Source organism: Leptonychotes weddellii, chromosome 3 (assembly GCF_054177405.1).
Source record: "Leptonychotes weddellii isolate Sample4059 chromosome 3, ASM5417740v2, whole genome shotgun sequence".
Classification (NCBI taxonomy): Eukaryota; Metazoa; Chordata; class Mammalia; order Carnivora; family Phocidae; genus Leptonychotes; species Leptonychotes weddellii.
In genome coordinates this window covers 63581394-63595703 of record NC_138371.1, presented here as the reverse complement: position 1 = coordinate 63595703, position 14310 = coordinate 63581394, and the positions used below count along the sequence as shown (strand labels likewise).

Below are 14310 nucleotides of genomic sequence, written 5' to 3'. Positions count from 1 at the left end.
GGATGGGTCAGCCTGGTGATGGGTATTAAAGAGGGCACGTATTGAATGGAGCACTGGGTGTTATACGCAAACAATGAATCATGGAACACTACATCAAAAATTAATGATGTAATGTATGGTGATTAACATAACATAAAAAAAAAAGAAATGCAGGAATGTCCTCAGTGCCTTCAACTCCTACACACAAAAAGAAAACCTATTAACACCTTTGGATGTCTTCCCTACCCTCTTTCCTGTAGCCATCACACAGTGGAATGCCACCTCATTTATAGAATGGGCAAATAGGTCAGATTAGACTAACTGTCCTCAAGCAGTCCCTCTAAAAACAGGGGCTAGACCCAGTTAACCGAACTGGAAACTCTAAGGCCGAATAGCTGGACTGGAAGCCTTGTAGGAAACACTGTCAATCTATGTCCCCAAATTATATAGGTCTCTACTTCAGACCCCCCCAAATTGTAAACAACATGTTCTTTCTAGGAACATCATGTGCACCCTTGAGATTGTGTGTCTTGTGTCCAAACCACACATTATCTTTCTCCCTTACCAAGAACATAGTGACTTGCGCCATAATCATAGTCACAAGAGATCTTCAAATGTTTAAGCAAACACTACCAGTAGATGATGTAGGGCACAGATGATTTGGGGTTTGGTTTCCATTTATATAGCATTCTGGAAAAGGCAAAACCATAGCAGTGGAGACCAGATTAGTGGTTGTCAGGGGTTGGGGAAGGGGCAAAGGTGTGACTATAAAAAAGCATCACAAGGGAGTTCATGGTGAATTACATTCAGTGTAAGTGAATTTTATCATAGTGTGTTCTGAATATTACCATAAAGTATAGCATATATGATGATAGAAAATGTGTGTATGTATATGAGGGAGATACAGAAATAGTTTCTATGATGAGTGCTATAAATAATCCAAAAATAATCATAACATTTAATATTATTTTTGATAATATATATTCAATATTTACATTTTAAATAATTATCTCCCAAATTATACTAGACTTCATGTAATGCTAAATTTAGTTTAGTTTTTGTTTTTGTTTTTTTCTAAATTTAGTTTTAATTTCCCAAGTCTACTCTGGATGATTGTCATAGTCGGGGGCAGGGACGTGTGAGTTTGGAGTTGTGTTGAAGTTGGTGACCAGGAAATTTTAAGCTTGAAGTCATGGTAATGCATGTTCATGTCTCTCACTTTCTATAGACACCCCATCACAGCGAGTACAGTTTATTCTTGGAACTGAGGATGATGATGAGGAACACATTCCTCATGACCTTTTCACAGAACTGGATGAGATTTGTTGGCGTGAAGGTGAGGATGCTGAATGGCGAGAAACAGCCAGGTGAGGATTTTTGTTGAAGGGTGAAGGTATACTAAATAATGTTCGTGCTATTGGAAAAGAGATTTGTAAAGCTACGATTTTGCAAACATCCGTGAGTGCTGTTGATTTCTGCAATTGCTCATCTGGCCTGGGCATATCTTATAATGGGATATGGGTCAGAATGAAATCTGAAGGCAGCAATTATAGTAAACAGTGATGCAGAGCCAGCAACAGCTGCAGCCTGAAAGATAAACAATAGCATAATTTGTGTGTCATCAGGAAAACAATAGGAATCTAAAAGTAATTTATTTCTATGTTTTCAACTGCTGGCCTGTGCCCAAACTAGGGATATTATATGATAATTTGAGTGTGAGACTTTTTTAAAGAAAGGGAAAACATAAGAGGCTTTAGGTATACTCCTGGATTTATTTATATACTATTTGATGAGGGTAAAAATATTTTGTAATGTGTTTCTAGGATATATATACATCTAAGCATAGTGTTTTTTCAAAATAACTTTTCAAAAATTACTTTTCTGTCAACTGTAATTTTTCTATATTGCCATATAATTGATGAATTGCTATGAAAGAATAGTAAGCTAAATTTTGCATTTACTTTTCATTTATTCATTCTTACCTTTTTGCTCATTTATTTAACAAACATTTATGAATATCTATTATGTGCCAGGTATAACGGATAGAAAACAACAAAAATCTTAGATCTTGCCTTTAATAATCTCACAGTTTAATGAGGGATTTAGACAAGTAAACAAAGTTGTAAATACTGTATAATGAATGCTGTGATGCAGGTGTGCACAAGGAACTGTGGGCACACTGAGGGTTGTCCTTTAACCACTGCTTCCCAAATTTTAATGTGAATACAAATCACCTGGGGTCTTGCTGAAATGTAGACTCAGTATGCCTCAGACGTGGTATCTCAGATCCTGCATTTCTAATAAGCTTCCGGCTGATGTCACACCAATGTTTTTGGTTTGAGGATCACATTTTGAGTAGAAAGGACCTAAACCACAAGGGTGAAGGAGAAGGGATCACGACAGCTTTCCTGGAGGAATTGATTCCTGAGCTGGCTCTTGAAGGACGAGTTGGAACTAGCTAGGAAGAAAAGCAGAACGGGCGGTACTCTAGGAAGAGGAGGCAGGATATGCTTGAACACTTCCATTGGCTGTTTTGTTAGGTTATCCCTTCAATGGTCACACAGCTCTCCTTGTTAGAAATTCTTTCTGTTGGCTATATTTGTTTGTGGCCCAGGGACTGAACAGCCCTTTGAAAGTCACAGTACACCACTGGATCATATTAAACTTGTGGTTGTATTTAATCATTGCCTTAACTCTACCCAGAGTTAGTGTGAAATTAAATGTTCAGTCATGATACTATAAATAATAGTTAATTCTTCTTTGATGTATTTTGAATGGTCTTTACAGGTCCCTTTTACTTAAAAAAATACTAGAAGTAAATAGAAGAAAATTAAAATGGCTATTATCTGTTCATCTCTCTTAACATTTAAAAAAATAAAATGAACTGCTAGAATTTAAAATTCCAAAAATATAGAAAGAAAATAAAGCAAAAATATCCTCTACTCTTTTTCATGTTACCTCTCTTCAAAGGCAATCACTGTTCTTGTGTCTCTTGTAAAAATTTTAATACCTAGATCTGCATGAAAATACAATAGGGATTATATACAATGTTCATGCCTCACTTTTTCGCTTAATAATATATTTGGACCCTTTTCTGTATTATCAATACAGATTACTCAATCTTTTTAATGATTGCATTACATTTAATAATATGAATGAACTTTAGCCACTCTTGATAGGGATTTAGGTTGTTTTATGCTTTTGCTACAAACATTGCTGCAGTGATCATTCACATGTATGTTTTGGGTTATTTTGTAGGTATTTAGGTAGAAGTTCCACTTCTACCAGTGGAACTTATGTACCAATGAGAGCAGGCTTTCAAATTTTGATAGATATTGAAAAACTGCCTTTATAAAATGTTTTAGTAATTCATATTCTATGAAAAGTGTATGAGAGTGCTTATTTTCCTCAAACCCTTGTGAGAATAAATCATCAAACTTTTACATTTTTTTGCTAATTTTATAGATGAAAAATAAATCTCATTGTAATTTACATTTTAAAAATTATTGGTGAGATTGAACATATTTCCAAAAATATGCTTTAATTTCTTTTCCTGTGAACTAAGTGTTCATTTCCTTTACCTATTTTATGTCAAATCATTTTCTTTATTTGCCTTTTTTAATACTTTAAGTTAATGTTATGTTATTCTGTCTGCATTCCCCTTTTTAGTGAAAAAATCATGTAAGTTAATCATTTTCTTTCTGAAGCTTCCTATTATAATATTTTAAATATAGAACCAAACTTGCAATAGTTTTTATATGACTTGGTAGATTTTAAGATTAAGAACCATCTATCCTGCTTTTTTCTTCCAACTGCATCAAAAACTAAGTGCTTTGGACTTTTTCATGTATATAATATGAATGCTCATCTTTTTTTTTTTGATGACAGAAAAACAATATATGATCATCTTCTCCCCCAATTAGCATTATAACTTTTGCTCTCTCATGATTGAAGAGTTGTTGATAAGGAATTTAAAGTGCAGACTTCCCTGATTAAGGCTAGAAACATCTGTCTTCAACTGGTTAGAAGAAATACTAGGTATTCCTGGATGTCAGGAAGAAGGGATATCTGCTGGGTATAATGACTATGAAGCTCTGGTTAGTTTGAGACTCTTTATCTCTGAGAGGTACTTTTTGGAAGCATTTCTTTTATATTCCTTTTTTCACTGTCATCCTGCATGGTAGAGCTGAGAAGTAAGATTGGAATGTGTATTTTGTCAGGAGTAACTCCTTTATTCTTAAAATGGCTGGTGATTTTTCATCCTCCAGATCAAATAGTGATCTGTTCCTTTTAAGCAGTAACTTCCTTGTGACTTGCTCACTCTCATGAAGCTCTGTTATGGCAGAGCTTTCTCTTTATCATAGTTGAGCAGATAGGACTTTATCATGCTCTCATGGATTAACCTGAACAACATTTGGGATAAACAAAAGTTTATCCCAAACCACTGAAATGTATTGCTGTTCATTTATAAAGAACAGAAGAGTTGATCCAGTTAATTATTAGTATTCTCTAATGTTATTAAATAGGACCTCTGTTCTTAGCCATGCTTCTGGAACCCTATGCATGGTACAGCTATTTGAGGTTCAAGGAGACATCTGATGAGCAATCAAAATAGTAACATTGAAGAGGAGGGTAGATGAATTTTGGCTGAGACACAATACGTCAGGGAAGAACAGAGCGTATTTACTGAGGACTTAGAAATGTAGTGAGTTTTAAAGTGGCAGAAGTAATTTTGTTCTGGTTGCCCTAGTTCATCTAAAAAGATTAATTTTAGTTAATTTAGAACTCCATCTGATTTTCCAAATGCAATAAATCATTAGCATAACTATTTGAAGCACTTCTTTCTTTTGATTAGTATTCCAGTGGAGATTAATAATTTTCTACCCTAAGAGTAGAAATAAAAAGGATATTTTATCAGCACATTGCACCTGTCACATATCACATCTTGAATAATTCATGCCCACTGTTGTTGCCAAGCAAAACTTAAGCAAAGTTTTAGATTTTGAAACTAAATTTTTGAATCATAATTATTTAATAAATGTTTGTGAAAACCAGCTGTTCACTTTTAAAAACCCTAAAAGAAGCCATATGAGAAGGGCTAATGAAATCAACACAATTACAATGTCCTGCTTATAAATAACATATAATGTTATTAATAGAAAAGCACGCAAAGATACCACAGCTGTGCAATTATGAAGACAACACGTTTGACTCACTGTGGTTGCCCTTTAAAAGTGCTTCCCACAAATGAGCTCAGAAGAGACAAAAGCAGGGGGTAGCAGTTGGCCTCTGATACATACATGGTAGTGTCAAAGAGGATTATTGCATCAAAACAATTTTATTGGTTCTCTGAAGGCATTTGATATTCAAAATTAGGAAAGGTTTAAGTTGTCATTAAGATTTTTCCATGAGATGTGAGATGTGACGATAACATGGATTAAGAACAGCTAGGGGCACCTGGGTGGCTCAGTGGGTTAAGCACCTGACTTTAGCTCAGGTCATGATCTCAGGGATGGAGCCCTGTGTCGGGCTCCCCTCTCAGCGGGGAGTCTGCTTGTCCCTCTGCCCCTCCCCCTGCTCGTGCGCTCTCGTGATCTCTCTTGCAAATAACTAAATAAAATCTTCAAAAAAAAATCTCTTTAAGAACAGCTAATATTTCTATGTTTGGATATATTTCACTTCCCCTTTCCCTTTAAAATAGGCACGTTATGATTACATATGTTATTGTCTAGCCTCCACCCAAACCATGTCCCTCCTCCACCATCTGTAGCCTCAACTCTACCCAAAAGAGGATGTTTTCTCTTAAGAGTCCATAACTTCTCCCAAGGCTATAATTTTGGATGATATTTTACTTTCTATTTGGGTAGAACCAGAGAATAAAAATTCCTATAAAAGTTAAAAGGAATTAGTAGGAATAGAATAAACAGAAGGAGTTAATTTCTAAGGAGAACATCTATTTCTAATTTGCAGAAGTATTTTATTTTGTAGATTTTTAATATGAGTATTGTAGAAGAGATTATCATCTCTTAATCCTCAAAGAATTCATGAAACACCTATTTTATGTTGCTGCTGTTTAGTGGAAGGAGATTCCAATGTGTTAATCATGGATGAAAACAGATCCAGACACACTGTAGGAAAATCAAATAATCTCAGAGTTTAAATCCGCCCCCCAACGAAAATGTCATACAATCGGCCTACAGTTTTGATTTTCAAAATCATTGTTCATTACGTCTCATTCATGCCTGTGAGACTCTTGTTTGCTATTCAAACAAATGTCAGCTGAGTTTATTTGAAAACTGGAATAAATTGCAGCACTTTAGGTCATTAACTGCAATCAGGCATTTTGCAACTGACTGTCTATTCAGTGACTACAAATCTTTAAACAGGATTTGGTGTGTTCCCAGACCTCTTAATTTCCATCTTTGAAATATGAAATGTAATAAAGAAGGAGAAAAGAGAGATATACATATGTATTTGTGTGTGTGTGTGTGTGTGTGTGTGTGTGTGTGGAGAGAGAGAATACATGTATAGGATATATACATATATATTTTTAATATGTCTTTTAAAAATAATTATTTAAACAGCTCTTAACGCTTTTGGCATCATTCTGGAGTTGGCCTAAAGCACTGAATCTTGAAATGTTTAGACTTGATATTTGTAACTTGTGAGTTTCTTTTTATGGAAAGTATCTTATGCTTCTTCTTATAATATTCGTAAAATCTATGGCTAAATCAAGCTAGCATCCATATATTTGGTTACCTTAACTATCAAACTGGAATTCCCAGATATTCCATTCTTCTTTTCTAAAGGACTAAGCCTCCAATCTGAAGGAAATTATGCTAAAGGAAGGAGGATACCTTTAGATTTGTTTTTAAAATTTCTTTTCAGAGAGACACATAGATCAATGGAATAGAATAGAGAACTGAGAAAGACCAACCCAAGTACAGCTACCTGATTTTTGAAAAAGAACAAAAGCTGTTTAGTGGGAAAAGAATTGTCTTTTTGTCATGGTACTGGAACAATTAGAGATCTATAGGTAAAAATATTGATATCTCATAGTGTCTACAAAATTAATTCAAAATAAATCATAAATCTAAATGTAAAACATAAAGGTATACAAATTTGAGAGAAAAATATAGGCAAAAATCCTAGGAGGACTTAGGACCTAGATGATGAATTTTTAGACATGATGTCAAAAGCACAAACCATAAAAGAAAATATTCATAAATTGGATTTCACCAAAATTAAAACCTTTGTTCTGTGAAAGATCCTGTTAAGAGGATAAGGACAAGCTATAGACAAGGATAAAATATTTGCAAACCATATATTTGACAAAAATATTATATATAAAAGATACAAAGAACTCCCAAATTTCAACAGTATGAAAACAAATTAATTAGAAAAATGGGCAAAAGCACAGTCTGGAAGTGACACACATAATTTCTGCTCACATTCCTTGTCCAGAACTAGTCAATAGTCATATGGTCTCACCCGGTCAAAAGGGAGCCAGGTAGTGATAACCTAGGTAGAGAGGGACAACTAGTTGATGAACAGTACTAATGACCATCACATGATTTATGAAGTATTATGGCCCTATCAAAGCCTGAAAATCATTAAGAATCACTAATATGAAAAATTCCCAACAGTATACACAAAAGTATTCTCTAAAATTGCCAGCATTTAAGAAATATTGTCAGTGATTTGGGGCTTAAATGTAAGTTTTTTCAACCTTCAAGTGTCTTATAAACTCATGATAGGTATTGGTATTCCCTGTTTGTCAGCTGTTGGCAGGCATACATATTCTTCCCTATTGGTTTCCTTTTCATTTCCTGACAACTTTTTGTTTCCTGAACAGTGAGGATGGATACAGTTTTCTTTATCTTTCTTGGAACTTTGCACATTAATCATTTCTGATTAATCCTTTTGGTTAGTTATTTCTGGCTGATCCACTGCTTCCCTAACTAGTTACTACTGGAGTTAGATCATTTGATTACATACAACAATAATATAATATTTTATAGAGAACTTGAGTGGTATTGCATAGAGAGAGGAAGTTAGAGCAAGAATGACAAAGGAGAGGAGAAATGAGGAAAATGGTGGATGGAATGGGAGGAAAAGCAATTTAGGCTTTATTTAGGGTTCATTAAAAATGGTGGAATTAAACTGGTCATCTATTAGGATTAGAGAACAAGTCTCTAAAAGAATAAGAGATTTAGTGCTTGTGCCAGAGCAGTGGAATCACTGGTTTCTTTTTATTCCTTCCATTTATCTTAGTTAAACTCAGATATTATTATTCATTTCACTCTAAGAAGACAGTGGTCTCCCATTTGGCATCTTGACATCAAGGCTCTTCTGTTCTCCATCCGGGCAGCAAGGCCCAGGGATTGGAGGCTAAGCTCCATTCTCATAGGATTCTGTAGTCCCTAGGAAATGACTGCAATCACTAGATTTCATCCAAACAGGCCTAATGAGTATTTTTCTTATAGAATAGGCCCCAAATTATACTAGCCTTCCTATCAAATGGAAAAATTACCAAGAGACTTAAATATTCCATTTTGAGACCTCCCACTGAAGAAATATGAGTATTCTTTCATTTTCATTTGCATCTTTTCCAATTGCCATTTTTCTTCTATGAAGTATATTCTATTAATTCTACAGCAGATTCATTGTGACCACTGAATAAACATTTATATTAAGATAAATCACAGACCTGTACCCCTGAAACAAATAATACATTATATGTTAATAAAAAAATTTAAAAAATATTTTTTCAGAGCTCAACAAACTAATAAAAATAACATTTGAGTTTTTCTTTGTCTTCTATACAACTTCCAATGATGAAAAGAATGCTTGTTAAATGGAATTAAAATGAAATAAACCAAATGATTTGGGCTAGTTTTTACTTCCAAACCCACAAAACCAAGAAGCAATGTGACTATCTTTCTGTTTCTACTTTTTATTCTTGGGACAAAGGATCATTCATCTACAATATACTATTCAATGTGCTGATAATGTTTATTTGTGTAGGTGGTTGAAGTTTGAAGAAGATGTGGAAGATGGAGGAGAAAGGTGGAGCAAACCCTATGTGGCTACTCTTTCCTTGCACAGCTTGTTTGAGCTGAGAAGTTGTATTCTGAATGGAACTGTGTTGCTGGACATGCATGCCAACACTTTAGAAGAAATTGCAGGTATATCTTTTTTTTCCCTTAGTCTATTTCACTCATATGGGCATAGCTGATTTCTGTTATTCCCTTTTCCTTATAATTCTCTATATGTGTACCTTTGGAAAATTAATTCTATGATCAGCATATGAGACCTTAAAAATAACTTTCTCCTACTCCCTTATTTAAGATAAAAGAAGTTGAATCTCAGAGAAATGTGGTCCACCTTGTCAGTGGCAAGTCTAGAACAAGAACCTAGATATCCTGACTCCCACTTAATATATATTGTTTTTCTCATGGAACACTACATCAAAAACTAAGGATGTACTGTATGGTGACTAACATAACATAATAAAAAATAATATATATTGTTTTTCACTACCATGCTTAATTAAGCTGTCACCATTAGGAAATTGAAGGAAAAGAACCCATAAAGCTAGAGATAGATTTTTTCAATATTCAAATACATGAAATAATCAAATAAAAAATCAGTAGATAGGGAAAATGTTAATGTAGAATAGAACAGAAAGATATGGCCATTTGTTTTAAACCGGAATAAAACTCATGAATTCCAGAGGATGCCAAGCAATGCAGTTGAGATTAATTTGTTATTTAATATTGTGACTAGCCCCTGGGATGAAAGATTTGTATTAGAAGCCTATTATGTCTATATAACACAAGCAGTTATGTTTAGGAAGCATCTTACTGTTACTCTAGAAATAGAGGAAAGAACTCCTGTATCTTTCGATCTGGAAGACAAACACATTTTAGTAAAAACAAAATAATACAAAAAGAGTTTTGAAAGAGTATAAATAAAATAGTTAATGGAGATTTTAAAAATAAAAATAAAGCAAGGACTCAGGCGGTTTTTAAAAAATTTTTAGTTTGAAAAAAAGAAATAAAAGCAGTTCCATGTAGAATTTATTTGTAAAGTAGAGGACTTAAGGGAAACTTCAATGTCTAAATTATATTGTAGAGATGGGAAAAAAAAACCCTCTAAAACTCTGTGAATGTTTTTTTGATTCTGTAAGTGAAAGAATATTATACAAAAAAATAGACATAATTTAATCTTCAGAATAGTCTCATGAAATAAGTGTCATTCCCATTTTCAATAAGAAAATAGAAATTCTGAGACTTTCAGGGCCCTTGTTCCATCTAAAGTCCTCTGACTGTAAGCTGTGTGTTCTTTATATTACACTACAACCACTGTCTAAAGAAAGAGAATGGCTTGAAGTGGATGTTGCCCACATTTTAATGATAGTTTAATTACTTTAAAAATTATTTATTTGGTTATTGGAGCTGATAGGCATGCGTACATTGCAATATGTGTGGAAAGAAAGTAAGTATGGAAAGATATCTTGGCCTACAATATTAAGCAAAAACAAAATCAAAACAGAAAAAAATGGGTTAGATAAGCCTTCTTTTCCTTCTTTCTAGAGTTTCATGCTACACCTATAAAGAGCTTTCCCTTTAAAATACATAACTAGAAAAAATAAAATAAAATACATAACTAGAGCCAAAAAGACTATATAAGTTAAATACAGTGTATTTTTCAGAAAAACACAGGATACAATGATGGATAACAGTAAATCAAGACTTTGAGAAATTGGTTAACTTAGGAATTAGTAAATTTCTTGTGAATGCTGGAATAATAGCTACCCAACTTAATTTCTTAGCTTTACATTATGGGGTCCTGCGGATAGCCCATAAACATTTTTTATGTTTTAATTAGGAACCAAATGACATTTTCATTAGTACTTTGCGATTTAGGAAGCTCTTTTTAGTAATTCCCTGCTATCTTTTTGATATTCAGAACAAAATTGGGGCTTACTATTATGATTGTTTATCCTTCATAAATGAAGAAACAGATTCAGAAGGTTAAATGTCTTGCCCAAAATAAGGAGTTTATTTATGTCAGTGAAAACGGATTAATCCAAATGATTTTTGGATTGGCTATATCTAATGAGACGGTCAGATTCTTCAACCTGGCAAAATTAACCTCAGAAAACACCCTTCATAGTTTTACCAGGTTTTTAATTTCTTAAAGCATGTAATTTCTAATGCTTTCTTTAGAAATTTACTTCTACCAGGAAATCTCCCATGAATTTGACAGAAACTCTGTTCATCTTATCACCTTAGTTCAGTTTTATTGTCTAAATTTATGTTTCATTTCCCTACTGCTGCCCCCTTCCCCAAGCTCAGTTCTGTGGAATAAGGGAGGTTTGTTAGCTGTGTTAATTCTTGCTCTTGAAAGCAAATTGCATTTTCTGAGTCTATCCTTACAAAGGAAAGTAGTTCAATGGAAGTCTTGATACCCCAAATAGCTTTTATTCTTTCTGCTCGTCTAATTAGTCTGTATCTTTATGTCTCCAAAGTAGCTCAACTTGAATGTCCCATTTTTCAGCATAGAGCAGTCTATAAAATGCCATTCAGAAGATGTCAGTAGTTTAGAGATAATACCACATTAAAAATATGATTAAAAATACTTGTTGATCATTATTACCTTAAATTTCTTTTCACACATTAATGAGAAGAAATTTCCTCTCTTTGAGTAATTGTAATGTGACTTATTTAATACAAAGGTATTTATTTCTTCCCTCAATAAAATCTTATTAAAACATTTTCTCCCTATAGTTTGTAATTATTTTCTTGCTGTTTACTTTTTGCTATTTTTACTTTGTGACAATGGAGCTGCATTACTGTGTATTAAGTGTACCTTACATTTTTAAGACTTCTAACTTTGTATTTTCACATTCATTATATTTTATTATCACGGTAACCTTATGAGATAGGGAGGAGGATATACCCCCTGTTTTATACACAGATAAACCAAAAGTGATGTATCATAGGTGATACTTGCAGCGATGGGAATAATTTCTTTTATTAACCTATAGTCATAAGTTTTGTTTTATTCTATTTCAAGATAACTTGTGACCATAGTGATTAACAATAGGACCTGGAACTCTTCTTCACTTCTTATTTATCATGTTTTTCTATATGTTAGGCAGTTCCTAACATATTAGTCACTAGTTTCAATTTTCTAAAAGCTAGATATAATATTTATCTTTAAGGGCTCTAAACTCTTAAACTTTGTGAATACGTAAGTTCTGCAGCATTAATATTTTCTAGACATTTTCTAATAGAGCAATATGACCCAGATATTGTTTTAGAATAATCAAGGATTTTTATATCACTGTTCTGATATGTTTTTAATAGAGTCTTAGATAATTCTTTAAAGAGATTTTTGTAGACTTACCAGGAGAAAATCCCATTTGTATCTGGCAGGTCTGTCAAGAATGTCTGGTATAATTAAAGTAGGATTTTCTTTTGGACAAAGTTAATTTAAAAAATGTCTATTTCCCAATGTTTCAGGGAACTCAGAATAAATTTAAACTTCTTCCTTCAAAATATTATTTAACCTTTTCAAATCCGAAATTCTTCAGATATGTTTTCTTACCGTGATTTATCCTGATGGAGATTAATTGTATTTAAAATGCTTCTTAATTATATTTATATAAATTACAGGCGATTTTATTGTCTCTGTCAATCTCTTTGAAATTCACACTGTAAAGATTAGTAATGGAAATATTCTCTCTGTAGTTATATGCTTTAACCCAATTCTGTCAATTGGAGTAAGAAATGAAAACCAAACCAAAGTTAGGACCATGGACAGATTATCAATCATAGCTCTCCACTCATTTAAACAGGTTTTGTTGTTTAAAATATTCTAATGAGGGAAAAAATCGAAGTTTGCTCCACTGAGTGCAATCTGCAGATTTGGGAGTATGGGAATACTCACTTATTGTTTAACATGTCCATATAATTACATCCTTGTTCTGGAAAGTAAGTATTCTTAGGGTAGTTTACAATGTTACAATTTACAATATACACTCCTGTTAGTGCTGTCAACAAAACTGCTGAATTTAGACCCTTCCTATTTCTCACTCCCAACCCCCACCCCCAGCATCTTTAAAGTTAAGGCAATGGCTTTTTAGGACAAAGAATTTATATGATTATCTTCTAAGAGGCAGAGATTTCTATAGAATCTGTAAAATCTCATGATCTCTGGAGGTTTTCATTCAGTGGTCAGGATGGGTTGATCATGATAAAATAATTGCCTGGTTAGAATGAAAAATAATTTTTCATTTTCTGAGGCTTTTTTACAGAAATGCTACTAGTATTCTTAGAGCTGGCTTAGTGCTAGAAGAGTGTGACCTATTAATCCTTTTTGTTCTTGCTTCTCCTGGTATCACCCAGATCCTGGCATTTTGCTTTGGCAGGCTAGACTCTGTTATTTAGACATCATAGCTGGCTGAGATTGTAGGACTTGATTTGGGGCCCAAAGCCATTATGGTTCATTATCCTTTCCTACTTTTCAAGGTTAATACTAATATATATTATAGTGGTATAGAGAACAATGAAAGTGATTAGTGAATCAGGCTCCCCTTGGTACTTAAATCTCACCTCAGTATAAGTTATATTCTTAAGCAAGATGATTAACTTTTCTAGTTCATTAAGATATATTCGATGCAGTTATACCTCAGAGGAGTTTACTGTGTATTTCTGTGTGGCTGATGAGCAGATGAGCATTTTTTTTTTCTATTTACTTTCTCTTTTGTAACTGTTTCAAATGAAGACCTTAATTCTGAAAGACTGTGAAGCTAGTGACTTATGGGTTTTTGTAGTGCTTAAGCCAGGAAAGACTGTACTTTGGTAAGAACTAAAAATCATAACCATGTACATGGGGTTTTATATGATTCATTTGATTTTGGTTAGTATATTGAACTGGGGCTATACATTATGGCTTACAGATGAAGCTGTGGTACAGTGGTACCTTTCTGGTGTTTTAATAACCTACTTTATAACTCCCATTATGAAGTATATGTGATGTATTTTTTAACATTTTATTTTATTATGTTATGTTAATCACCATACATTACATCATTAGTTTTTGATGTAGTATTCCATGATTCATTGTTTGCATATAACATCCAGTGCTCCATTCAATATGTGCCCTCTTTTATACTCATCACTAGGCTAACCCATCCCCCTCCCCCCCTCCCCTCTAGAAACCTCAATTTGTTTCTCAGAGTCCATAGTCTCTCATGGTTCGTCTCCCCCTCCGATTTCCCCCCCTTCATTTTTCCCTTCCTACTATCTTCTTCTTTTT

General features: G+C 33.5%; 1 protein-coding gene across 4 annotated transcripts in view; it reads left to right on the top strand.

Moving 5' to 3' along the window:
- The window catches only part of SLC4A10 (solute carrier family 4 member 10), a 283508-nt gene that overhangs the window by 143294 nt on the left and 125904 nt on the right, over window positions 1-14310 (top strand). For all 4 annotated transcript variants that reach the window (XM_081814312.1, XM_081814314.1, XM_081814313.1 and 1 more), the window contains exons 4-5: window positions 1208-1346; window positions 9007-9167. In XM_081814312.1, the coding sequence (XP_081670438.1) occupies window positions 1208-1346; window positions 9007-9167 (300 nt within the window). The remainder of the gene's footprint in view (window positions 1-1207; window positions 1347-9006; window positions 9168-14310) is intronic.